A 27,868-nucleotide genomic window follows, 5' to 3' on the forward strand; every position below is an offset into this window, starting at 1 on the left:
TACCTATTTGACTTACTTTTTAGAACAGTTACCCTTCCCTGCCCCAAAAAAATGCATGGAGGTTGCAGTGTTCTCTGCTGCTTTGGTTTTGTTGAATTCAAAGCTTCCTTTTAAGGAAAGGTCACAAAGCACTAAGGGAACATACAGTAAGTACTTTGCAAATTAAATTGGAGGATGCTTTTAGATAAAACAAAAACCAAGTCCTGTGAAGGCATACATTTTGTTTTATAAAAGGTCTAAATTATTGCATACAGTTTTTTTTTTGTTTTGTTTTGTTTTTTTTGTTTTTTGTTTTTTTTTTTTTTTTTACTATTAAGAAAGTATCCAAAGAAGTTATTTCAGTCCAGGTTCTCAGAATCCACAGCTTAAAAAAAATTAGGAATGCTTCATTATGCCTTGCCAGAGGTTAGCTTTCCAGGCAAAAATCTGCGCTGTGTCCCAGTGTATTCTTTTTTTTTTTTTTTTTTTTTGAGACGGAGTCTCGCTCTGTCACCCAGGCTGGAGTGCAGTGGCGCGATCTCGGCTCACTACAAGCTCCGCCTCCCGGGTTCACGCCATTCTCCTGCCTCAGCCTCCCGAGTAGCTGGGACTACAGGCGCCCGCCATCTCGCCTGGCTAGTTTTTTGTATTTTTAGTAGAGACGGGGTTTCACCGTGTAGACCAGGATGGTCTCGATCTCATGACCTCGTGATCCACCCGTCTCGGCCTCCCAAAGTGCTGGGATTACAGGCTTGAGCCACTGCGCCCAGCCTCCAGTGGTATTCTATAAATTGCATCGAGGATATTGCAAATTGACCCAAGGGTTTTAACCATACCGTACTGAAATGTCCTTCTGCGTATGTTTTTGTTAAAGTTATACATTTTTCTCTTGAAATTTAGGCACCCCAAGAAACTTCAGATCTGATTTTAAAAGTGTTTTTTTTTAACCAGGCATGCACAGGAGAGAAGGTTGAGGAGCTTTCCCTAAATCCACCTGCTAGGATTCTATTCTAGATGATTCTGATCTGATAACTCTGTGTGTCCTATAGAAACATTCATTTCTAAGATTTCTAGCAGTGAGCAGAAGCACATGGATAACCACTGCCGAGTCACCCAGGAGTACTCATCAATAAAGAGCACTGACTGTAGAGGAGACTAACTGTCTTTCCTGCTGTAGGTAGCTTGCCTCCCCTTGGTTGGTTTCATATCCCAATCTCCATTCTTTGGAGTTTGGTTTGTTTGCTATTAATCGCCAGTGACCTGCTAAAACTGGAAATACCTGAGGAGAGGTTAAACCATGTAAAGGATCATCTCATCCCTTGTGATAAACTTTTTATTTTTTTGGAGGGGGAGTTTCACTCTTGTCACCCAGGCTGGAGTACAGTGACGTCATCTTGGCTCACTGCAACCTCCAGCTCCTGGGTTCAAGCGATTCTCCTGCCTCAGCCTCCAGAGTAGGTGGAATTACAGGTGCCTGCCACCATGCCGAGCTAATTTTTGTATTTTTATTAGAAACAAGATTTCACCATGTTGGCCAGGCTGGTTTCGAACTCCTAACCTCAGGTGATCTACCTGCCTCAGCCTCCCAAAGTACCGGAATGATAGACATGAGCCACCACACCTGGCTGATACACTGTTTTTAAATGAAGAAGAAGAAAGAACTACTAGTTTAGCACGGGTGGATCATGACTGACACCCTTCCAGACTCTTGACATATTTACTACCAAGAGAAGATTAGTTATTTTCAATTTAATTTCACTGTTGTGTGAAGGGCAATTTTGGGGGTGCGGGTGGTGGTTCTCCAGCTATAAGCATGGGATACCAGATCGAAAAGGACTATGGGACATTCCTTCAGGTAGAACCTCTGATCCTGGGCTGCTTCTCCCTGGGAAAGAGTGGAAGTAGTTGTCAGACTGGTAACAGGGGAAGAGTGAGATGGGTTAGGAAGAATTGTATCTGGTTTAGTCTTCGTTGATGACATCCCCCTGCAGTCCCTCTATGTGGCAGGGCCCCACACACTTTGGAAGTTTAAACTACATTTTTGTTGATCGGAGGGAAGATACCGAAGGATCATAGAACTATTCCCTAGGGCAAGTCTCCAAGGATGTAGAAAAGTTCCCTGTTCTGGGGAAGTTGTAAGGTTGGCCTCTTATCATGGGAGATTGCTTTCCCGTGGTGGTCCTGACAGGGGAACCCAAATCAAACTGGGGTGGTTGACCTTCCCTAGCCAGGGAAGTGACCAGAAACCACAGGGAGGCATTTCCATCACCAGTAATGGCCTTAAAACTCCTCAGAATTCTAATTCTTTTCAAAGTCTTGGAGTTTGAGTTTTGCAGCAGCGGGAAAGTAGAATTGATACCCTGACAATTCCTGACCCCGGTCATCCCTGGAGTGGGTGGTTGTTCAAAATCTGTCATAGACTGAGGAGGTATCTCAGGATTCCACCATTATTCGCCGCTGTAAAATTCCATCTTGCAAGGATAAACCCAGTGCCCTTCGCTTTAAATCAGGAGGAGGCAAGTCATTGCTGCAATGCAGCCGTGGTTTGCAGGATGAGCTAGGCAGCCTCTGTGGCTGGAAGGCAGAGAGCTTTAGGGAAGAAAGTGGGAATGCAGAAGGCAAAGATTCTCTCACCCAGTGTCCAGCGTGGGTCCAGGGTGGGTCCCAGGGATGGCAAAAAGTTGCAATTTTTCTTTCTCTGCCTTACTTTGGTTCTTCCTCTGAAGAACTGATTGGGAAAGACTGATGTTTAAAGGAAGGTACAGTTTTCCATAAACGTATCAACATATATGCTTACTATTGATTGAGTGATTATTACATGCCAGCCCCTGCCCTGGGCACATCACCAGTCATACGATGCACAGCCCTTCTTGGAGGTAGGTATATTTACTCCTATTTTCCAGATGGAAACGCCGAGGCACAGAGAGGTACAGTGACTTGCCAAGATCACACAGTGAAGAGGTGTCTGAGTCAGACTTACTATCTACTTCACTCCAATATTTCTCAAGTTCCCTTTTCAGGATACCACGCTGCTTCCATTCCTGATCTGAACCTGGGCCCTGGGGCAAGCAGAGCACGCTACACAACCCCGTGTGAAAAGTCATGACGTGTGCTTGGCGGGCCGGGTTGTGGAGGGTATGGGGGCTTCCATTGATTCCCTTTGGCTAAGGCAGCGGGCTTTGTTGGGTGCCCTTGTCCTGCGCTCTGGGATGTGGCTGTTTTCATTTCTCTGCGTTTCTCGGTTGCATTGCCGTGATCTCTCAGGTGTAGTGTGCCAATTCCCAAACCAGATACCATCTCTCTCTCTCTTTCGTAGGCACGGTCCTGTTGTGCCAGGCCAACCAGGAGGGATCTTCCATGTACAGTGCCCCCAGTTCACTTGTATATACTTCTGCAAGTAAGCCCACTGTCGTGGCTCCTTTTTGTTTTGTGACATAAATCTGAGTCCAATCACCTTCCCTGCCATGTAAGTGCTCTCCCCCTCCCTCTGCCCCTCCCTCTCTGTGGCTCTCTCTGAGGTGAAGTTAATTTTCATAAGCATGTCTCTGTCTCTCCTGCCACTTCCCAGATGTCCTGGACATCCTTTGTTAGATCCATCAGGATTGGGTCCCAACGGTTGGGAATGTGGGCGTGGGGTTGGCGGGGAGGGGCATGGGAGGGTGGGAAGCTCTAGCTCATTGCCTGCCTTCTATCATAGCTTTGCAAATTAATGTAAAAATAGTTTAAATAGCACATACAGGCCACCCAAAAGGCACCCTTGCTTAGCAAAAGATGCTTGACCAGGATTCTTGTACACAGTTGTCTCACGGTGCAGCTAGTCACTTGTTTCCTAGGCTGTTCTATATTTGCTATGTAATTCCAATAAGAAGGAGCAGGAGGAGGAGGAGGAGGAGGAGGAGCACCAGGAGGAGGAGGAGGAGCAGGAGGAGGAAGAGGAGGTGCAGGAGCAGAGAGGAATGTGGTTCCCCCCTCATTTAATCAAGTGCAGGGGCAGCAACAATAAATGACTGTCTTTTAGAAAGTCAGGGCACTTTTAAACATAGGTAAGTCTAGCCATCAGGGGCTGGAGGGAAGAGACCCAAAATACAGGAAGTAGATCACAATGTTGATGTAGAAGAACCGAAGATTTCTTCGCTTCGGATGGATGCTCTGGGTTGAAGCATGCCCTACCCTCACCCCAATTCCCAGAGCAAGTAGAAGAATTAAAGTCACCACTGACTCTACCATGTTCTCCCAGAAGGTATACCCTTCTGAAAGACTCCCAGTCACAGCTGAAACTTTATCATCTGTTTTATACAATGTGTGTAAATCCTGTGAAGTTCCCATAACTGCTGAATGAGTTGTCTTTAGGGTCAGTGCTTAAAAGTGAGTCTGGGTGCCTGGAGTAGGGTTGGGGGCTGCTTCTCAGAGTAGTTGTAAAAGGCAGGGATGGGGAGGAGAGCAGAAGTACCAGGCTTGAGGGATAAGAGACACGGGAGAATCCTCACCGTCATGCCAAAGCCAAACATCTTCATTTCCTGAATTGTGAAGCTGAGGAAAACCAACCTCTTCGCTGTTGGGGCAAAGGTTACCACAGTCACAGGGAACCAAAAATACCATGTGACACACCCAAGGGTCTGAAGTATTCAGGAGGTGTGACAGCCAGTTGTTTCTCACAATTAGAGGTTTGTTGGTGTTGTTGATTTTGAGACTAAGTCTCACGCTGTTACCCAGGCTGGAGTGCAGTGGTGCTATCTCATCTCACTGCAACCGCTGCCTCCTGGGCTCAAGCAATTCTCATGACTCAGCCTCCCAAGTAGCCGGGATGATGGGCATGCACCACCACTCCCACTAATTTTTGTATTTTTAGTAGAAACGAGGTTTCCCCATCTTGGCCAGGCTGGTCTCGAACTCCTGACCTCAGATGATGATCCACCCACCTCAACCCCCCAAAGTACTGGGATTACAGGCACGAGCCACCGTGCCCGGCCCCGAGTATAATCTTTAATGGCAATTTTGGCATTAATTAAATGCAAGACATTTTTCTGTGCCTGCCAAGAAGCGCAAATCTAACCCTACTGGCAAGAATTTGTGACCACAAATTCCCAAGGGCCTCCTTGGGGCTGATGTAAATGTGTGTGCATGTGTCTCCTGAAATTGTAATGCTACTACACATTTTCACGTGTCTAGCCCTGTGTATTCCTCTCAAAACCAGCACCAGGTAGGTATCACCATGTTTGCTTTACAACTGAGGAAATGGAGGGCAATCCCAGAGCCAGTGTGTAACAGATTTGTCTTCTGAACCTGGGAAAATTATTCAACCTTCAGCTGCCTTTCTGAGTCCATTTGACTAAATCTGATCACTATTTCATTTCCCTGGTCTTCCTTCTCTATTATTTTCTGAAGGAGAGTTAGCGTTCCAAAACTTAACATAGGGCTGGGTCTAACACTGCGGCCCTATGGAAGTGTCTGGAATAAAATCTTAATACTGTTCAGCAGAGTCCTGATGGAACTGAGGCCCTCATTTTTATGTAGTATTTATTAGCCATATAGGGCTAATGGTTACCATATTGGACAGTATGGCTGTATATGATGATATGACCTATCTATATTTCAATTTTCTTTACAGAAGTGAACAAAACAATCAACTCCAAAAGTGTACTAGTTTGAATTGGTAATAGCTGTTCTAAAGTGAATTGGGGAAGCATCTCTCACATTGCCATGAAAATGTTTCCCAAGTTCTCCATAATAAAATAGCCGGAGCATACAGAGAAAATGAAACCATCTCAAGCAAAGATCACCCAACCCAGGCCGTGGCCTGTGTTACAAGGCTGATGAATTAAGAATGGTTTTTAGATTTTCCAAGGATTGAAAAAACAAAATAAAGAATGTGCCAGAGACCTAGGTGGCCTGCAAAGCCTAACATTTTAACAGTCTGGCTCTTTACAGAAGAAGTGTACTAATCTCCAATTTAAAGGTTCGATTGTAGTATTAAAAATACAATATCACTGCACTGTGTGTAGCTACTTTTTTCTAAATTTAAAGTAAAAATTTACAATTATGGAAACTGTATAATGTGCATCCAACATCCTTCATTTCTAAATTATATCAGTCATATTACTTGCACATTTTATATCATGCCATGTGCTTTTTATAAAAATATGTTAATGGCCCTATTCTGTTTTTCATTATGTTATATTTTAATCTCTTCCCCCATTCTTGAGAACTTAGGTTCATAGCAATTTTTCAAAAATATTAAAATAAATGCCCTTTAATAAAGAAAATAACTAATTTTACTACCCCATTAAAAAGCAAAACAACAACTAGTTTCTTACATTAAGAATCTTCACTTCTCGATACTTAAGCAAGGGTATTCAGATTGTCAATCTCGATTAGTATTTTGTAATGGTGACCGACTCTGAGACCGCTCCCTCTCCAGTTGGGTAGCCAGAGAGGCCTTCAGTTATTTCTGTGTACAGGCTGTGCATTGGTGTTGAATGTTAAGTTTGTCTGAACATCCCTAAGATACATTGCTGTGGTTTCCTTTCTCCTTTATGGCTTTTTGGTCTAGGCTGTTTGTGGACTGCTGACTTTGCAACATTCCCTTACATTTTTCTCTTCAGGATTAGATGCATATTCCAGTACAGAGCCATTCCCCATTTCCTGCAACAGGTCAGCGAGCACATAAAGGGTCATGTTTGCATGCAGGCCTGTGCACGCACACACACACACAGGAGTTATATTCACGGTCATCCAGGATTGTTCTCCTCCCAGCAGGTTCGATTTGTACAGAGCTGCGAGTCATATTTTGTCTTTGAGCTCTGATGGGTGCAGACTTTTTCTCTAGGAATCCAACCATTGCCCTCGAAGCTGAGGCTACCATACTTCTCAGCAATCACGTAGGATGCTCTTGTTTTTTTACCTTGAAAATGTGTGTGTTCCTCATTTCTGTTTAACAGCTGTGCTCCTGAAGAAAGGTGTGTGTAAATTACCCTTTTGCTATGTTGGACCCTATGTGTCTACTGACTTCCTAGATAACTCTGGAGCCTTGTTTTTGTGTGTGTGTTTTTTTTTTTTTGCATTTCTTTCCTCCATGGATCTTTAACTGGCCTTAGATTTTTTAAGACTTAAATTGTACCTCTTCCTAGCCAAATAGCTAATCATCTGTAAATAACACCCTTAAATGCAGTAGGGGAGATGGTTTTTGAAGGAACCCTGCTGAATTCGTCTGTAATGAAAATAATTCCTACTGAAGTTATCTGCTTTTGAGGATGCATTTTTGCATAATGGTGAGGCCCCCCCCCCCCCGCATTAAGTAGATCATCCTAATAATGTGACCCAGGACACATGAAAGTATTAAGAGAAAGATTTTTCACTCAAAAGTTTGTTTCCATACAATCTAATTGCATAGAGTCTTCCATCGGACCCCAGATGACTCCAGTTTTTCTCCCTCACCCTGAACTTCATGCGGGTTTAAAACCCTAGTCCAAATTGTGTCACAGTTCATCATGTGTACTCTTACACGTCCTAATAAACTACTCTCATCCAGAGGATAAAATGGGCCTCCTTCCTATCTGACTTAAATGAAGAAAGAACAAAACTCTAGAGAATTAGGCAAGATCACCTAGTATCAAATGGAAAACATTTGCAATTAGTATTTTTCCATAGGCTTTCAATAGAAACAATGCAACCCTTTAACGGAAAGGTTTAGTGAAACAGGCAGGGCTGCTGACATGTGGAATGTCCACCCCATTCCGAAGGCCAGCGGTCAGCCTGCTCCTTTTGTCCAGGGGAAAGGTGCTAGCTGTATTAGTGTCAGCGCTGTTTCGCATATGGCGAATGCCCAGCATCAAAATTGGCACCGGGCAGTAACAGGAAGGTAAAGAATATACCACATCTCTTCCAAATTAAAACATGAATTTCATTTTCATTAGCTGACATATCAAAAGGTAAGTCATTGGTTCCATGAATGAAAAACTTGCCTTCTGATTCCGATTAGCAAAGCAAGCTATCGCAGATCCTGATTTACATATGAAGTAGATGTTTCCAAAAGGACGTAAATATGTATTTTGTTTTCTTCAGGATTTTATGAATATATTTTAAATTACAATTGTAACAGGTGTTCATTGCAATCAGTGTGAAGTGTGCAAATAAACACGTACACACACAATTGGAATAATGTGGGAATAATATCCCTTTGTCCAGTAACACAAACCCTTAAAATGTGTATAGATGCCCAGTATCTTTCTACATTTTCTGCATGGTTATTCAGGAAAGGACATATACACATGCAATGGTGGGGGGTGGGGGGTGGGGGGTGGGGGGAGGGGGCAGTGTGTTATTAGTTTGACTTTACAGAGGAGAGTATACACAGATGTTACATGGGCATTACATATATCAATCATATTTAGTTTCACATAATACATTCTGACCGTCTCCCTTTAAGCCTTTTAGATATTTTCATACTGTTTAATGGCATAAATGGTTGACAGCCAATTCAGCCATTCTCTATCCATAGTCATTCAAGCCACTTTTTGTTTTTTATTTTTTTTCGAGATGGAGTCTCGCTCTGTCACCCAGGCTGGAGTGCAGTGGCACAATCTTGGCTCACTGCAAACTCCACCTCCTGTGTTTATGCCATTCTGCCTCAGCCTCCTGAGCAGCTGGGACTACAGGCGCCCGCCGCCATGCCTGGCTAATTTCTTTGTATTTTTAGTAGAGAAGGGGTTTCACTCTGTTAGCCGCGATGGTCTCAATCTCCTCACCTTGTGATCCGCCAGCCTCGGCCTCCCAAAGTGCTGGGATTGCAGGCGTGAGCCACCGAGCCCAGCCCAAGCCACTTTTTTTTATATTCCCTCTGCAAGGCAATGGTACAAATTTTTGCAAATACCCTTACCTACCACTACATCCATTTCTACATTTTACATTCCCAAACATGGAACTGTTGGTTCCCTTCCAGCATTCTTGCCAGCACTGCCATGTTTTGCTCTATTTTGCAAATTGCATAGTGGAAAATAACATCTCAATTGGTTCTAGTTTGTATCTGGCCTTTCTCCTGTTAATGATTATCATCTTTCACATTTTTCATTTAGACTTTATGTTTTCTGAATTTCCAGTATACGTCTTCCCATTTGAGTTTTTTCTTGTTTTATTGTCAATTTACAGTGAGTGACACTTGTTCATTAGGAGGATAACCTATAAATAGCTTAGATGTTGCAAATGTATTTCCTATTTTGACAATTGATGTTGCTCACATTCCACCGTACACTTTTACTTACATAGGCAAATGTATCTCTCTTTTCTAATCATTTTTAGACATCACTTTGGATTACAAAATCCCTGTCAAGAGCAAGTTTTGTTTTGCACCGTATTAGTCAGGTTAGGCTGCTATAACAAAATACCATAGCCTGGGAGGCTTCAGCAACAGACATTCATTTTCTCAAAGTTCTGGAGGCTGGAAGTCCAAGATCAAGGTGCCAACAAGGTTGGGTTCTATGGAGGGCTTTCTTCTTGGCTTACAGATGGCCACCTTCTCCCATGTTTTCACAAGACAGAGAGAGAGAGACGGTGGTAGGGGGTGGAATAGAGCACTCTCTGGTGTCTCTTCATGTAAGGGCACGAATCTTAGGAAGGCCCCACCCTCAGGATCTCATCTGAACCTAATTACCTCTCAAAAGGCCGCATATCCAAATACCATCACATTGGGGGTTACGGCTTCCACATATGAATTTGGTTGGAGAGGACATAATTCACTCCATAGCAAGCGCCTTGATACAGAGATGTCAGTTTTGTTTGTCAAGGGCTAGAAAAGCGTTTTCCAGAAGAAATTTCCTTACGGTTCCATATTGCTTTATCTATGTCAGTGAGTGTGTTTTCCACAGTTCCATGAAAGCCAGAGTTGAACATTAGATCCACATCAGGACAAATCCTAAAGTTAATGAAAGATTAATGATCATTTCCCCTCAAGTTTTCACCCTGATACCCCTCCCTCCTCAAAAAAAAAAAAGATATCATGGGCAAATGCTCGGGAACCTGAATGTTATCAAAAGGCAAAATCAATTCCTCATTTATTCACTTCCACGAAACTCAAGGGCAAGTGATAGGGGCATAGTTTTAATTGATATATTGATTGCAGATTTTATGGAAGTAATTGTGTGGAATTCATAAAACAATGATTTAAGTGGCAGAAACATACATAAATCAGGCCTGCACTATTTTTCTTTTGGGTAATTGATAGAACTTCCATGGGTTTCTGTAATTAAAGTAAGGACCTAAATTAATTTACGGCTTCCTCTTTCTTCTGCACAATACTGAAAATGTCAGTGGGCTGGACTCAGTTAATAGAAAGTACACATACAGGTCATTGTGTTACTGACACATTGGTGTAAAGAACTATGTCTTCTTTTTCCCTCACTTGCCAGTAACTGACGGCTTTTCCCTTTCCTCCTAGATGTTTTTCTAGTATTTTATGGAGGGGTGCTTAAAAATAACTAGCTCTGGGACTAGCATAAGCAAGTGAGGTGCTCACTTCAAAGATTAAAGGGGTACCCAGACTCCTCATAAATAGCATTTTAATGCAGTATTTTAAAAAATCTAAAGTAATAGAAAAAGATCCATGATTAACAGAATATCAAGACAGAGTAAGTTTTATTGATTTTTCCTTTTGGAGCCTTAAAATCCCATCTGGCTTAGTCCAGCACTATATTTAAATTTTGATAGTCTATTCATCGTGGATTTAAAAAATAATTTGGGTGTCAAAAGATTGCATTAAAACATGATTTATCTTCATTAGAGTTTTTTGGTGTTTCCTCCCTTCCACCCCCCACTTAAAGTTCTGCAACTTCAGTGAACGCCTGTTAACTTTGTTCCAGCCCTTAAATCATGGTATCCATAATCGTAAGTAATCATTATTGGGCACTCACTGTATGTCAGGCATTCTGCTAAGCCCTTCTCATTAGCTCTCTTACTTAAGAAGAAACTATAGGACAGTATGATTAATTATGCTACCTTTTCTCGGAAGGAAATTTAGGCTTGGGGGCCTTAAGAAGCTTGTCTAAGATCACCCAGCTAGATCAGCTTTGAACCAAGCCTGTTTAAATCCCAAGCCTCCCTCTTCACTACTCTCTGAACTTTCCCCCAGAGGCTGCAAGCAGTATGGACTCCAAGAAATGGCTGAGCAGGGAGTGGTCATGCAGAACCTCTCAGCAGCTGTCCAGCATCTCTATTTGGGCCAAGGTTGTGTTGTCTCCTCCCCATCCCATCTAGTTTGAAGAGGCAGCTTTTCCCTCTTTGATATGTCTGACCAGGGCTTAGCCAAATTATTTAAAAGACTGTATAGTACTAATATTTTCAGCTTTACAGGCCATCTGGCCTCTGTTGCAGAGACTTAACTCTTGTTGTAGCTTAAAGTAGCCATAGACTACTATACATATAGCCATAGACTTCTAGGTTGAAACATGAATGAAAACATGTGGCTGTGTTCCTATAAAACTTTATTTACAAAAACAGTCTGCAGGCCACATTGGTAAACTATGGCCCTCAGGACCAATCTCTTCGTCAGGCCCTCATTCTCACTTGAAAGGGCAGACCATGGTAGCTGGCTGCTTGGGGGTGGAAATAAGAAGGAAAATTCTTTTAAGTGCGCATTCTCATGTACCTTTTGCACTTTGTAGCATTTTATTTTATTTTTATTTTTATTTTATTTTATTTTATTTTTTGAGACAGAGTGTCACTATGATGCCCAGGCTGGAGTGCTATGGTGTGATCTCGGCTCACTGCAACCTCCGTCTCCTGGGTTCAAGCAATTCTCCTGCCTCAGCCTCCTCAGTAGCTAGACCTACTGGTATATGCCACCACGCCTGGCTTTTTTTTTTTTTTTTTTTTTTTGTATTTTTAGTAGAGATGCGGTTTCACCATATTGGCCAGGCTAGTCTTGAACTCCTGGACCTCAGGTGATCTGCTTCGGCCTCCCCAAGTGCTGGGATTACAGCCTTGAGCCACTGTGCCTGGCCCATTTTATCATATTTTAAATGATGTAAAGTAGTACATAAAAATAGGTACCCTTTCTCTTGGTACCTATTAAGATCAAGATACTAGTTGATCTTGATTTAAATGATACAAAATGATCTTGACTTATATTTAATCAAGATACAAGGAATTGGTTGTTAGTTTTGCTTGCACAATGAACAAATCTGGTTTCGGAGGCTGAATTCTGTTGCCATTAGTCTAAGACCTGCCCCAGTTTCCTTGGGCAAAATGTGAAGATGCCACTGTCTAACCCAGGATCTTCTGTCTGAACTGTTTCCATTTCCATCCCCCCACACTGTCAACAATGCTGGGTGTAAAAGATCCTCTGGGCTGGACCCTTCTGATAAGGGAATCAGACACTGCTTCCCTTTTGCTATGGTTCAGCATTATGGTGGCAGCCTACCTGTGTCCTCTTCATTTTCTCAGAGATAATTCCTTCTAGTTTTTAGTCCTTTGACTGGGGAGGGGGTTGAAAGATGTTACTTCATTCAACCAATCTTTATTGAATTTTTTTCCATATGCCAGGTACAATTCTACTTCCTGAAAATATGCTATGAAGATACTCTCAAGTTGGCTTTTATTATACGTATATTCTTGCCGGAGACACATAATAGACAAATATAATGTTGAAGTTTCTGAATTTCAAACGCAGTGCTCCTAGGGACATTTGGGAGGTAACACCCAACAGGAGACAACCAGTGTTAGCACTGCCATTGGGGTGCCTCTCAGTAGGTGAATTAAATGTCCTCATTTTCACCATTATTCAACACTGCAGACAGATGCCCTTTGCTACTGAGATCCTATTTGCTTCACCAACCCCATGGATTGAGGCGTTTTGAGACACCTACTAGGTGCCATGCTCTTCCTGCCACCTCACTCATAGCACATATCTACTTGATGAACAAATGGTTGCCCACAGCATTGCAAAATTATCCAACTACCACCCACCCACCAATGGTAAACTCCAGAAATCATTCTTTCTCCATCACTGAAGCACCATCTCTGCTTTTCTCCATCTGCTCAGCTTTTCCCATGACCCAGCACATTTGATTAACAGATCATTTCTAAGAGGCTTTTCCTAATTTTGATCTTAACGGAGTTATTCCACCTGGATCACAGTCCTCCGAATAGGTTCGTTTGTATTTTTAGTCCCTGCAACCACTACCCGCTCCCGTCCCCCCACAACTTTCTTCATCCATGTGTTGTTTCTTTGGCTGAGTAATAATCATAACCCACTTTGTTGTTTGTCCTTTTTTAACCATTTCCAAGAAAAAATTAAAGCCACCAGTTGAACCTCTCACCCCCCAGTTGTTTAAAGGGAAAGTTCTGCAAAGAGGCAGCCACATTCTAGGCAGCTGCTATGCAGCTCTCTGTCGTTGCTTTAGTTATTAATCTCAATGCAGAATGGCAGCTTTCATCTTTTTCAGATGGGTGTCTTGCTTCAGCAAAAGGCCGCCAATTGCAAAAACTACCATCCCGTGGTGTGCCCCCAAACATCTTATTTGTCTTGATATTTCTTTCACAGAAATACATATGACAGATAAGGAGTCACTAGAGGATGCGTTTGCTTTGTGTCAGACAGATATTAAAACAATAAACTATGTTGCCCTGGGATTCCAGTGCATACACAGCCAGAGAACAAGGCCGAGATGAGATGTTTCGGAAAGGCAGCGAGGCAATTGTTCTGGGGGAATTCCCTGGAAACCCAAGTTGTGTGATAGCATTGACAAGAAGTGTTTTTAATGCTCACATTTTCTTAAGAGGATCAACTGGCTGGTGCAGCTCCTGCATTTAACTCCTTGACAAAACTCACCCTCATCCAGCCTCATCAGAGGCAAGAGAAATCCTCCAATAGTTTGAGAGGCTTATTTTGAGACTTTTTTTTAAGCACTTATCTGCCCTTTATTTGCTTCCCCAAACTAATGTGGATTTAAAATTAAAAAGAAAAAAAAAGATTCATTTTACATTCAGAGCTCTGAGCAGGTAAGTTGTAGGGGCCAATGGCAAGATCTTTCTTGGTTCTTGGAATGTAAAGGCGGACACTCTGATGCAATGGAGCAGGTGCACATTCCCAAGGGTCCTAGCTTTGTAAGTTGAGCCAAGCCCTCTCTGGGTCTACAGAGCTGGGAATGAACAGCTTAGGAAGAGAGAGGCTGAATCCAAGGGCACTCATATAATTCAAGAGCTGGAGCAATCATTCTTTCATCAAATACCAGCCTTCTTGGATAGAAACGTGTCCAACCATAGAGGTGGCTGCTTTTTCCCTTGCCTTATTTCTCTTCCAAAATAAATCTGCTACTCAGCGCAAAGACCATGAGCAGCTCAGGTTGCCTCTCATCGAAGGGAAAAAGAGCCTGGTGTAGTTCATATGAACCCAGTAATGTAAGCACATGCTTCAAACACCATTTTCTTAAGTCATGTTTTTATATAAAAGAACTGTCATGCCAAAAGCTATTTATCCCTACTGGAGAACTTGGGAGCATTGTTAAGGACATGCAGTTTCAGAACCAAACACCACACCACGTTTTAGGTTTATCTCCTTGAGTTTTGTTTGTATGCAACATAGGCTCTTGATGCTTAATTGCTTTTCATACGAAAGCAAACAGCAAAGGCACGACTATCTATGGTTATCTATTATTCCTACCCTTCATATTTGCTACAGGAATCTCAAACATTTCCAGAAGATTGTTTTCCTTTTTTTCTGGCAAGTCCTAATTCCCACTAGTGGTTTTACAACATTTTTCTTGAGCTACAGCGTGATTTAGTGAAAAGAGCTGAATTCAGGAAAGTCTGGGAGTAAACTGTCATGGTAGACTAGTGCTGTGACCTTGGCCAAGTCTTCTCGCCTTTTAAATTAGCCATGACTACCTACCTATGAGCACTAAATGAGATTGCTTTGCAGAGTCCCTTAAGGCTGCTTGAGGCATTACGGCTCCTCAAATGCTACTCTTTCTGGCTCAGAAACCACCTTCTCCAGGATTTTTTAAAGTCCACCAAACCAGATGTGATGGTATACTTTTATAGTCCTAGCTACTGGAGGGGCTGAGGTGGGAGGATGACTTGAGCCCAAGAATTTGAGATTGCAGTGAGCCATAACCATGCCACTGCACTCTAGGCTGGGCAACAGAGTGAGACCGTGTCTCAAGAAAATAAAGTTCAACAAAGAAGCTGTTTTGGGTAGTTTACATTGGTCCAGTGACTGGATTGGTGGACCATTCCTGAATGGTACCTTCCTCAGTCTGTTCTGTATGGGTGTTTTGGAGGCTCTGGCTCAGACATCAGGCAGATGATCCCTAGGCTCAGACAGTACCTGTCCTCCAGGTTGGCTTTGGGCATTGATCCAAGGATCAAGTACTTTTTTTTAAAGTCTGAAAGCTGATGCTCAAAAGCAGATGGCCTCAGCACTGACAGACAGATTAGCTATCCCCACAGCAATGGCTGGGAGTGAAATGAACAATACATGTGAGTCGTGTACCCATCCCTGTGAGCCACCATCAACCATCTCTGAAGGCTTCATGTGCAGGAACTGCATCAGCCCAAGAGAACCATGGGAAATCCAGCCCAGCATAAGGAAGCTAATTTATTTCACTTGCCCTGTTTCCTACCTGGAGAGGCAATTCAATGAGCTTGCTGTTTCAACCAGCTGTTAGAACATGAATGACTTAACAGTTGAACCTTTAGTATGTATATGCACTGGATAAAGTAATTATGTAAGTTATTTGGGTTTTTTTTTTTTTTTTTGGTTGTTTTTTTCTTTTGTTTCCTGGGAAACGACAACATGGTTATCAGTACAGATTTTGTTAAACTAATAGATGATGACGAATTGCTTCGTCCAGATTAAAATAAATCTCAGCTCTTCAGGGCTTTGTCTTCTTCAAAGGACACAAAGCACTTTCGCAAATGCCTTTTGCGGTTCTGCCAAGTCAAACACTCCAAGATTGAGACTCATTCTCGTTTTGCCGAATGTAATGTTACAAAAATCCTGCCTGGGGGGAGATTGTCAATACCTGTGAGTAGGCAAATCACAAATACCTCTTCTGCACAGTAAAAGCGTATCACCACACATTTGGCAGCCTTGACATTTGCTACTCGTATGTTGGATTAATCCAGCCATTTTAACCTGTGAGGAAAGATACAACCACTAACTTTGCGAGATAAGCAGGAACAGCGTGGCAGTTAACACCAAGTCTACTGCCTTCGCTCAGAGACACAAAGACCTTACGTGATCAAAGAATATTCATGGGCGCGAATGGTGTGTCTTTTGCTGTTGCTTTTTTAATTTGTTCAGTTAGAGAACTTTTCTCCTTTGGGAACACGGGACTCATTGCTCAGAGTTAAATCCTGGTGGGCTCATTGCATGTGATGTTATTTTCCTAGATGACTTTTTTTTATTTTAACAAAAAGGAGACTTATTTCAAAAACCCAAGTTGTAAGGTGATATATGATAACATATTAAAAAAGCAATTATATATAGAAAAACGTGCAATAGCCCAAAATGTTATGAAGGTTTCTTATGCAGATATTCCAAGGCTTTGAAATGAGTTACTCATTCCAATCTTCCAAATTAAAACTTTCTAGTTGAATTTCGTCATAAGGACCTAATTATTGTGACAGTAATCAGGTTTCTGTTCAACTGCACCTTTATGCACACTGTACTAGTGCAAACCTGCTATGTCTACAGAATCTGCATTCCCAATATTTTTGGGTTGAACACCACCTGCCCCCCACATCAAGATGTGGAGGTAAACCCTAGTGGCAAAGGGAAACAGCTTGCCTTTGAACTCTGATCAGGAACATAAATCAGTGGTGATCCCTACGACCGGCATCGAATTAGCAGAAAAGGAACAGTGCCTTTCTAGGTGTCTCGAAATCTCAGAACATAAGTATCTAACAGAAAAAATGGCAGGCACACACACACAGACCCTCCGATGTCTCCCCCATCCCCCAACAAGAAGCATATTGAGATCTCTGGGAGACTGTCAACAGATTCCCGTGCAAAGTAACCCAGTCAAATTGGGGCTGGCTCTGTCTCAGATGTGGTATGGATATAGGGAGACAATGTAGCAGCTTGTACAGGCAATAGGAGGGAATCTAAACTGAGAGGCTCTGAGAAGCAGAGAGAGAGTAAAAGTAGAAAGCTTTTCCTGGAGGCTGACTGGGGTTGCCTTTATGTTGCATAATGGATAAGATCACAGGCTCTGTGGTGTCAGGCTGCCTTGGTTCAAAATCCCTGGGTGAGTATCTGAGCTGCTCTGTAGCTCCATCTGCACCCCCAGGAAAGTGAAGATAGCAACAATCATGGTTTATATGGTTTTGTGAGACATTAGTGGGTTACTCTCCAGGTCTAGCAATTAGCAAATGCTAGTAAATCCTAGCTGTTATCATGCAATTGAATTTTTCTCCACCTGATAACGGAGCCTCAGGTTGGAATTTTGCCAATTGCAATCACATCGTTGGTTGCATTACTCTGGTTTATCACCGCCTGGGTTTTTAGACAAGGGCGGGCCAGGATCCCTTATCACTAACTCCATCGCCAACCCATAGTTTCTCTGGGAATATGCATCCCTCACAGGCAGCTCCTTAGCAACTCTTACCCATTTGAGGATTGCCACCCATTTTCTTTTGTAGCTGAAGGACTATGGTATTCTGAGTTCATCATACACTGTAGTCAATACACGTATCAATGATCACCTTGTACTCAGTCATCTTCTAGGTGTTGGAGACACAGAAAGTACCAACACAGAGTCCTCAGGACATCCCTAGAGATGTATATGGAAGTTGAAATCAAGTCAGGTGATAAACTAACGAGAAGCAAAAACACAACAGGGTAATATGATGGTAACTGGTAACAGTTGTAGGGGTCAGGAGATGTGAGATTAGACGAAGAGGTAAAGCCTTTGGAGGGAGCGATGTTGGAACTGAGAACTAAATTTGGGAGTCCAGTTCACTGCTCAAGACTGGACAAAAGAGAGAATCTGCAAAAGCCACTGAAATGCAGCCAAGTGAGGCTGGAGGAAAAAGACATTTTAGCCTCTTACAGTCTTATTCCCGAAGTCTAGCCTGAAGTCGAGATTTAGATCAATACATTCAACTTGGACAATCAGGCCATTACATTGTCACCATCTATTCTTCCCCACTTTCAAAAATGTGCATCTCTCTCCAAGTTCACATTCTTGCAAATTCCTTCAACACATCCCAATCAGACCTGTAACAGCCTAGAAACTTCTGGCTAATTTGGATTTGACTAAAACTTTTGTACCATGACGTTATGTAAAGAGATTCAATTATGGTGCGCAGTGTTTTGTGAGTAACTACCGCCCATAAAAAGTTAATTAATCAGGGCTGTGTCAATTTCCTCGTGCCATGTCAATTTGCTGCAAGGTAATTAATCACTAATCACCCACCAAGCAGCAGGCCGAGGGACAATCCACGCGTCATTTATTGTCTTTCCCCAAATAAATGGCACGCGCAGCCAGGAAGAAACACATCTTGCCTTTCATAATATTTTTATCGACACTTTTGCATGTTGTAATAGACTGAAGCAACAAGCAGCTGCAGTTCAATGGAATATGAATATTAAAGAAACAAATGAGCGGAGATTTATAGGACATTGCGTTTCTGTAATGTCAGTGTTGAGATTAAACCAAGCAAATGAACAGTGAAAAATTACTCTTCCATGTGGAGAATGGTGATTAGACTTGTACATTAATTAGAAATTTTTGTTTTCCTATTCAATGCATTTCAAATGAGGATGTCCTAGAAGAAACTGTTTGTCCAAAATGTAGATTTATTCACTTCTAAACAGCAGTGTTTAGTATCAACATGCATTTCATACTGAAACAAGGGTCATTCCCAAATGTGTGTTTCAGGGATAAATGTATGTGGATATGAGAACTGGAGATTCAACAAATTAAGTGGCCATTTTGGTCTTTTTATTAGTGAGTGAAAGGATAGAACCTTTCTCCCCTACCCCCCCCCCCCCCCTTTTTTTTTTTTGCTAATCTCTGAAATTACTGGATTTTTTTTTTTAAATGAAAAGCCTTTCCATTTTTGTTTGGAGCCAGAACTTAATAGGCTCCATCATGTTAAAATTTTCATTTAAGGCCATTTAAAGAGAGTGACCTAGTTGCGTGTAAGTCCTGTGTTATAAACCAATTTGATGTACCTTGAGATTCGTTCTGAAAAGGGAGAAAACATATTTTGCCATTTGGAAAAAAATCAGGTTTTTTGACTCTTCATTGTGATGTTCATTGCACGATGGCCTGCCTCTGAAATTGCTGCTCTATGAGCTATGGGTGGTGGTTTATTTCACCTCAGTATGTTACCTATTACGCCACTTCTTAATTTATGGTCCAGCACATGGAATGGGAGTTCCCCCAAGGGGAATCCTGCAGAACCATCAACCTGCTGTTGAAAGCGCATCTGTACCCCCAAAATTGTGTATTTCCTACCATAAATTACCCACAGAACAATTTCACCCCAAATTTGCATGAATTTCTCTCCGTCTTAAAACCTTCCAGGGTGGGGAAATGTGTCATTACGGAGAAAGGGAGACGAGGAGCGGGACAAAGAGAGCTCCCCTCATCCATTCAGATGCCCACCTTTTCCAGGGCATCTGGCAATCTCATGCAAATTCAAAGCAGCGCACAAATGCAAAGAATAATTGCCCATTAAAGCGGTTGTATATTTTTATGGCTTTGATGCAGAATCCACCCCCCTGTCGGGTTTTGCATCTGCTACTCTTCCATCTCTCCCAGAGCTCTAAAACTTTAATATGCAGTTTATAACCCTCAAGTATTTTCCACTGGTTTTGTGTTTCTCCTCTTGGGATTTCCTGGCTGGGGAGATGATCTCATTTGTGTTTATTTTCGAAGGTAAGCACCATGTTCGTAAAAGAGAGGAAGAGAAGACAGTCATCACTGTAAATACACTGAGTGCAGGGCTCATTGGACGTGGGAGGTGGGGGCTTTGTTCTTGAGGGGGAGACGGCAGTTAGCAGCTGACACTTTAGTAAATGGCCCATTTGGCTGGTGGATACACCCACACATCTTCCGTTTTAAAATGTTGATTTGCCGTGATACTTGAGCACCACCACAGGGTGCCTCTTGTTGCATCCCTAAAGCTTCCATTTCATCGAGTTCCATGGGACAGAACTTCTTATTCCCAAGAAATGAGATGGTTACTCCAGTAACCTCCCTCAAAATATGCTCTGTATATAAATCTAGCTGAAGGGTGAGAGTGGGTGAGCTGGAAATGCTGATGTGTCAACAGGATGCTCAATTGGTATTTTCTTCGAAAGCTCTTGCCCTGTTTGGAGAGAAAATCATTTTTAGCTTATGAGCTGCATCCAATTTGTGTTGCAGTGATACCAGATTTTTCTCTTTGATTCATGTTGGATAAGGCTTCAGAAGGAATCTCTTCATTACAATGAACCTATGGGTTTTCTTGTCTCCCTCATGCCAAAAACCAAGGATATTTACTATATCCACAAATCAACCTGCTTCCTTTCTACTGTTCCTTATTGATGGTCTGCTTACATGTGAGTTAACTTCAAGTTGAACTAGGAAAAAAAAATCAAACTTCCAGTGGTGGGGTTTAGAAATGACCATAGTTGGCTGTTAATTTAAAAAAACAAAGTTATGGAGAAAAGACAAAGAGGCATTTACAAACATTGAATAGGGCAATGTTTGACTTTTAACATTGATTTAAACATTTTATTTCATATTCTAGAAATGGAGAGAACATTGTGAGTTTCCACTGGGCATTTTGCATTGGCTTTATTAAATATTCATTCATTGCCCATTTACTGGATCTAGGCCTCTAAACTATGGTATTTGGCGTGTCTGGATCCAGACATCTAAACTGGGATAGATGACATAACTCTCACTCAAAATCTAAGTGCCATACCTCAAAGTAAGCATGTAAGAGGTTCTCTATGTGGTCGAAAAACAGTTTTAGTCTTATTTAATTTGTATCTGAATCATATGTCCAGGTAATTATCTCAAATATACATTTCACCATGTTCCAGAATCCTGCAGACCACACCTGTAGGCAAGTAAGAAAAGCATCTATTCTTCCATGCTGTGCTGGGTTTTGTAAAGGAAGTGTGACAAACAGTTGTGTGTGTGCATGTGTGTATTTTGCCCTCGAAAGGGATTATTTGTGTTAGTGGCATGCAAAGAAAGCCATGCTGTCCCTAAACCAACCATAAAGGGAAAGAAAAAATTTTTGAGGCTGAGTCTTGTTCTGTAACCCAGGCTGGAGTTCAGTGGCACGATCTCTGCTCACTGCACCCTCCATCTCCTGGGTTCAAGCGATTCTCCTGTCTCAGCCTCCCAGGTAGCTGGGACTACAGGTGCGCATCACCACACCCAACTCATTTTTGTATTTTTGGTAGAGACAGGGTTTCATCATGTTAGCCAGGATGGTCTCGATCTCTTGAACTCATGATCTGCCCACCTCGGCTTCCCAAAAGGGATTACAGATGTAATCAGGTTGGGATTACAGGCGTAAGCCACTGCGCCTGGCCAGGAAAAAATCTTCTAATAAAGATGGGAAGAAACACAGAAGGCATAGCTGCAAGTCAGATGAGTTTGGCATTATCAAGATTGTTATTTTCTGTGGTTCTTGATTGCACACAATTATTTGATTCAGGGACTGTTGTTGCTGGGTTTTCAGGCAGCGTTGTCTGGAGCTATATGGAAGGAGAGACATGATGAAGACCTTTTAATAGGTGTTACCTGTCTGGGGCCAAAACTGGAGTCCTGCTTTCCCCCCTGAACAAGAAACAATTTCAAATCCCGATAGTGTGCTGCCATCGAGGAGAATTTAAATGAATTGAAGGCTCTGATAATTCCAAGTGCAACAGACTTGGTCCAAGCAGCCTCCCGTTGCTTGATTGAAATCATACTCATTCAAAATCTGGTTGCTTTTTCAAAGGCAGTGAAACATGTAGAAGGGTAGAAATGGAAATTATCTTTCTAGGGATTGCAACTAAATTTCAGTTGTATTACAGGAAAGGGGTTCCTATCCAGACCCAAAGAGAGGGTTCATGGATCTCGTGCAAAAAACAATTCAGGGCGAGTCCACAGTGCAAAGCGAAAGCAAGTTTATAAACAAAGTAAAATGGGCAAAGTACAGCTACTCCATAGACAGTAGGGTGTTCCCAAAAGTAAGAAGAGGAGCACTTCCACCCCTAGGGATGATACTTGTTTATACAGGACAAGAAAATAAGATCATGGGGAAATGTGCTCTGCAACAAGGGTTTGTGATAAAGGATTCATTTTCTTAATTACTATATTTTTCAAGAATCGATGTTATCTTTAAAGCAAAGTTAGGAATGCTTTTCTGTTCTCAAGATATCAGGATATCAGGACACTTCCAAGTTTGGGCCTGTTTAGTAAACATTATCAATCTGTTTCCTTGACCGTAAACATCTAGAGGCCAGGAATACCTAACTTTCTGGAAATGCAGTCCAGCAGGTCCTGGCCTTTTTCCTAGCCCCCACTTAAGATGGAGTCGCTCTGGTTCGAACGCCTCTGACAGTTGTGTTGCTTGCATGCTGTTTATCTGCAAATTCTGGGCAGGTCAGTTTGTACAAAGGACAGTGTTATGGAAGGCGGACAGTGAAGAGGTGGTGGCTGTACTCTCCCAGAAGGAAGACAGACATTGGTTAGCCACCGACAGGGTGTCCAGGCACAGTATTAGGTATCTGATACCTGCTTGGTGCCAATTACTCATCCTCCTCAATGAGCAGAACAAATGGAGATCACCACCCTTAACGCAGCTTGCATGCACGCACCAGTGAGAGTCCTCCTTCATTTCTGATCCAAGCTAATGATTTTTACAAGAACCAGGGGAGGAACAGGGCAGCCCTCTTTAGAAAAAAATTCCAAAAAAAGAGTGAAAGGAAGGATTGTAATGAAGGCAGGAATTAAGAAATGGAGAGGAGAGGAAGAAAGAGGGAGGGGAAAAAGGAAGAGGAGGAGGAGGGGGGAAGGACAGGAAGGAGGGAAGACAAAAGGAAGAAAAGAGGGAGGGGAGGAGAAAATAAGGAATAAAAAAAAGGAACAAGTATAAGGAAGGAAGGAATGTAAGAAAGAAAAATGCTCATCGATCACATTGCCTAACTAGAGATTTCACCAAAGGGCCCCTTGGCCAGCCCTATATTAACAAGAAAGACACCACTGAAAATACCATCCACCGAGTACACTTGAATTCTCCAGCCCTTTCTCTGTGAAGCCTCTGGCCCAAAGCATGACCTGTGGAACCCTTTTGTTTTACCAAGGGTACTTGGCCTTTCAGGAAGGCACTATTTAAGTGAGGAATTGATTTGCAGTCCCTTCCTGTGTTCCCTTCACAAAATAAGAAGTCCCCTAATGTGCCTGCTTGTAGGAGCCCAAAGAACCTCCTAGGAAGACTTGTAAATATCCTGCATCAGGAAATCCAATTTCTCCCTGTAACAAAGAGGGTACAAAATGGAATCCTGGCTCCATGCTCTTAACAGCACGTGCTCCCCTCTCTCTCTTGCCAAGCTTCTGTTTCATGTTATATCTCAACATCTAAATCCTCCAAGAATTATTGTAAAACCTGCTTGTGGCTGAGAGGGAGCTTGTCTGGCTCATTCGGCTCCATAGCCAGTGATAATGAATGGGTCAGCATAATTACCGTGTTTCCTCACACAGGCAGCCAGCTGCTCTGCCAGATTGTGAATTCTTCATTTTCTTTATTTCAAAATCCAGGGTGTTCCTCTGAAAACTTAATAGTTGAACTGTGGCAAAAGACAGATTTGGAGTCAAAGCCACTCCCGCTCATTTTCTCCCCAGGCCTGAAGCAAGTGTCTCATCTCTCATTACTTCTGGGCTTTTATGATATTAGGATTTACTCGCGTTCCCCATTAAGACCCCCCAACCTCTCTGCAGTTTCAAGCATACCAGTTGCCATGCGATCCAGGAAACTCAGGTGCTAGGAGTTGGCAAAATAAAGCTTAAATAAAATGGCATAATCTGTCTTTAGCAAGAATAAAAAAGTTAAAAATAACCTTTATGGTCTTCTCAGATACAAATAGAATCATTCTGGATCCTATAATCCTCGTATTTCACCCGCATTGTGAAAGATGTGGTAGAATCCATAGAACAGGACAGCTGTTGTACCTTTAAGAGGACACAGAATTTCAGATAATAAATAGCCTGTTGGTCTTCGCTTTGGTCTGGTTCAGGGGTTTTATTTGGGTCCTTACAAGAGTAATTCAGAATGACTTCTGTGGAGAACCCCACCCACTCCCTTCGCCCACCATGTAGGTACAAACATATCCTATCTATAGGCGTAGGTATAATTCTTGGAGTTCTAAGTGCACACTGCATGGCCAGCCAGTCCAACCTCCTCGGTAGTAGCCGGGGCCTCCAGTGAGGCTTCTCACGCACATTTTTTTCCTTCCAATTCTTTTGCCTTTTTGCTCCTTCTGCAACCCTCACCTGGGTCCATGCGTCAGTGTGCGTGGAAAGGACTCTGAATAATGGGAGACGTAAGGTGGACCGCTTCTACTCCTGAAGCTGATGGTGGGAAGGGGAGAAGCTCTTCTTGGCAGTTTGGATAGAGGGTGGAGACAACTTTAACATGAAATGAACTACAACCCCTGCCCAGTGAGAGGTTTGCTTTTCTGCAGAAAGCCTGGAAAAGGAGTTTGGTTGTGCTGGGTTAACTAAGAGTGCTTCCTTCATGGTGCACGCCTTTCTGAGCATTTACTGTGGCTCTCCTGGGACAGGACTTCCCAAATGCATTAATTTAGAAAAAACATTCTCCATGGACACAGTTTGGGAACCACTGCCTGCTGCTTAGCGAGATGGGACAAGCGTCGTCAGTATGGCGACAACACTGGAAGGGTTAGAGAAGCGAACTGAGCTTGAAGGCAAAAGTGGTTTGCTGGCTGTATAGGCACTGGTGAGTTAGGATTTGCATGGGATGGGAAGAAGGGTATCCCAGGTAGAGGAAACAGCATTGATTATCCCGGGTCTGGGGTAATCATCAGACATCCTCCGTGCACAGTTTGGGAAACACAGCCTGCTGCTTAGTGAGATGGGACAAGTGTGGTTAGAACGGTTAGAGCACTGGGAGGGTCAGAGAAGCCAACTGAAGTTAAAGGCAAAAGTGGTTTCCCGGCCTCACGGGCCGTGATGAGTTAGTATTTGCATGAGATGGGAGGAAGGGCATCCCAGATAGAGGAAACAGCATTAGTTATCAGGGTCTGGGGTAATCATCAGGCTTAATTCCCCTTCCTAACTCCTCCTCGCCTCCTCATCCTGCTCGGAGAATTCTACCCAAGGGAAGATATTCCTGCCCACACTCTTCTTATCTGAGACAGAGTCTTGCTCTGTCACCCAGGCTGCAATGCAGTGGTGCCATCTCAGCTCACTGCAACCTGCACCTCCCAGGTTTAAGCAATTCTCCTGCCTCAGCCTCCCAAGTAGCTGGAATTATAGGCATGTACCACCACATCTGGCCAATTTTTGTATTTTTAGTAGAGATGGAGGTTTCACCATATTGGCCAGGCTGGTCTCGAACTCCTGACCTCATGATCCACTTGTCTCAGCCTCCAAAAGTGCTGGGATTTCAGGCCTGAGCCACCATGCCCAGCCCCACACATTCTCTTAAGATTCGGGGTCCCAGTCTTCTCCCATATTTATAGTCATGGTGGTTGCCTTTGTCTTTAAATGCTGCACAAGAGTTGAGCAGGCTTGTGCGATGTTGGTAATAAGCTGTTTCTCATGGCGTGTGTGGTTTGTGTACCCATGCCACATACATGTGTCAGTGGGAATACTTCAATTAGAAGTTTTAACAGATGCTATCTATACATAAAGGAAACTGGAAAAACAGGATGGGGAAAGCTATGAATAAAAAACACTCATGTAGTTTGGCACCAGAGATTACTAGCATGTGGAAAAATGTGTACATGTGTATACAAATATGTTCATATCAGCATATGTACATATATGTATATATACACTCATACACATGTATACATGCATAGTCACATGTGTATTTTGCATGCAAATACATCTGTACATACATACATAGGTATATGTGATGGTTAAGACATCACACATCCTGCAATCTGCCCTTTTAAAACTGTGTGTGGGTTGGCTATGTTTGGTCCATGTAATCCCAAGCACTTTGGGAGGTAGAGACAGGACTGCTTGAACCCAGGATTTCAAAACTGGCCGGAGCAACTTAGGGAGACCCCCATCTCTACAAAACATTGAAAAATTAGGAGCATGCTACCACACCTGGCTGTCTATGGTCCCAGCTATTTGGGAGGCTGAGGTAGGAGCATCACTTGAGCCCTAGAGGTGGAGGGTACAGTGAGCCGTGATCACACCACTGCACTCCAGCCTGGGTGACCGAGCCAGTCCCTGTCTCAAATACATTCATTAATTAAATACTGATGCCGTGAGTTTTTCTCCCGTTATTTAGAATTCTTTGCAAATGTTTGTCAGTCACCATATTCTCCTGGGAAAAGGGCCTACTGTGTTAACTACCCATCCTCTCTGGAGTCCAACCGTCACTGTGCTGCTTTCTGCTTTTTAACCTCCTGACTCTGGGAAACGGGCGGGGGTCCGGCTGAAACCCTGTGCAGGGACAAGGGTTCCCGGGATGGTTCCCTCCACAGCAGGGTGTCCATCTGACAGCCTGTGCTCGCTCTCTCTCTCTCTCCCCTCTTGCCCCGCAGTGCCAGGCTTCCCGTATCCAGCAGCCACCGCCGCGGCCGCCTACCGAGGGGCGCACCTGCGAGGCCGCGGCCGCACCGTGTACAACACCTTCAGGGCTGCGGCGCCCCCGCCCCCGATCCCGGCCTATGGCGGGTAAGTGGGGCAGCCTCCTGGGCGGGCCTCCCTGCTCCAGCCCTGCCTCCCCAGAGGCATGGAATTGTTTGTGAGTGCATGATGGTCTTGATTCCCCGCTCCGCCACCCCCAGAACTGCCCCCAGCATGCAGCCCGGCGCGCACCTGCAGTGGAGCACCTTGCTAAGAGTATTGAAAAATGAGTGTAATTTGTCCTGTCATGGTTGGTGCCTTTAAGCACTCTACACGTCACATGTTGTTATGTAAATTCTCTTTGAGACTGAATGCTGGAGAACAGAGAAATGGTTACACTCAAAGGTGTATTTCTGATGATTGCAAACATCTGGTTATTAAGGAGGTTGGACCACATTTGCCCCTTGAATTCCTCCACAGACAGACGTGAGGTTTTCATACATAAAAATCACTGGGGTAGGCTTGCTCCCCTCCCCAGGGTTATCTTGAGCTTCAAGGTTCTCTAACCTTTGCCTGCAAAGAGAAAATTAGGTGTTGAGTCACATGCAAACATACAAGAATTAACGAAATTGGAGTTAAGATGCGTTGCAGTTGCATTTTCCAAAATGGCATTTGCCTTCTTTTCTCCCTCTGTGAGGACAATGCAAATTGGTTTCCCATTGCCAGTTTGGTCCTCCTGTGCATGGACTTTGATATTGCCAGGCGAATATCAAGGAATGGTGTGAATGCTCAGTAAAAGAAAAAAAAGAATGGTACTGGCGTGTTGGGTGGCAGTCTTGAAATGCTAGTCCGTCTGTCCCTCTTTTTTAGGGATCGTGCTCGAATATTCTTGCACCTTCTGCAGTCTGGGAGAGAGGGATGCCTCCAAGGCAGTGGCCCTAGACCAAGGGACATTTGCAAGGTCTAGAGACATTTTTGGTTGTCACAGCAGGAATGGAGAGATGCTATGTCCTCTGTTGGGTAGAATCTAGGGATGTTGTTTGACAGTCCCCAACAAGAAAGAATTATCAGGCTCAAAGTCAGTCATGCTGCAGCTGGGAAACCCTGCTCTATGTTAAATTCTGCAGTCCCGA

The 27,868-nt window shown here is 43.2% G+C and overlaps 1 protein-coding gene across 11 annotated transcripts in view; it reads left to right on the forward strand.

Annotated features, from left to right (window-relative positions):
* Positions 1-27,868, forward strand: part of LOC111551668 (RNA binding protein fox-1 homolog 1) — a 1,700,664-nt gene that overhangs the window by 1,614,305 nt on the left and 58,491 nt on the right. For 9 of the 11 annotated variants that reach the window (XM_026446850.2, XM_023225712.2, XM_023225709.1 and 6 more), the window contains 2 exons: positions 3,296-3,376; positions 26,711-26,843. In XM_026446850.2, the coding sequence (XP_026302635.1) occupies positions 3,296-3,376; positions 26,711-26,843 (214 nt within the window). The remainder of the gene's footprint in view (positions 1-3,295; positions 3,377-26,710; positions 26,844-27,868) is intronic. The other 2 variants (XM_023225717.2, XM_023225718.1) reach the window with 1 other exon arrangement.

This window comes from Piliocolobus tephrosceles, chromosome 17 (genome assembly GCF_002776525.5).
Source record: "Piliocolobus tephrosceles isolate RC106 chromosome 17, ASM277652v3, whole genome shotgun sequence".
In the NCBI taxonomy this organism is placed as follows: Eukaryota; Metazoa; Chordata; class Mammalia; order Primates; family Cercopithecidae; genus Piliocolobus; species Piliocolobus tephrosceles.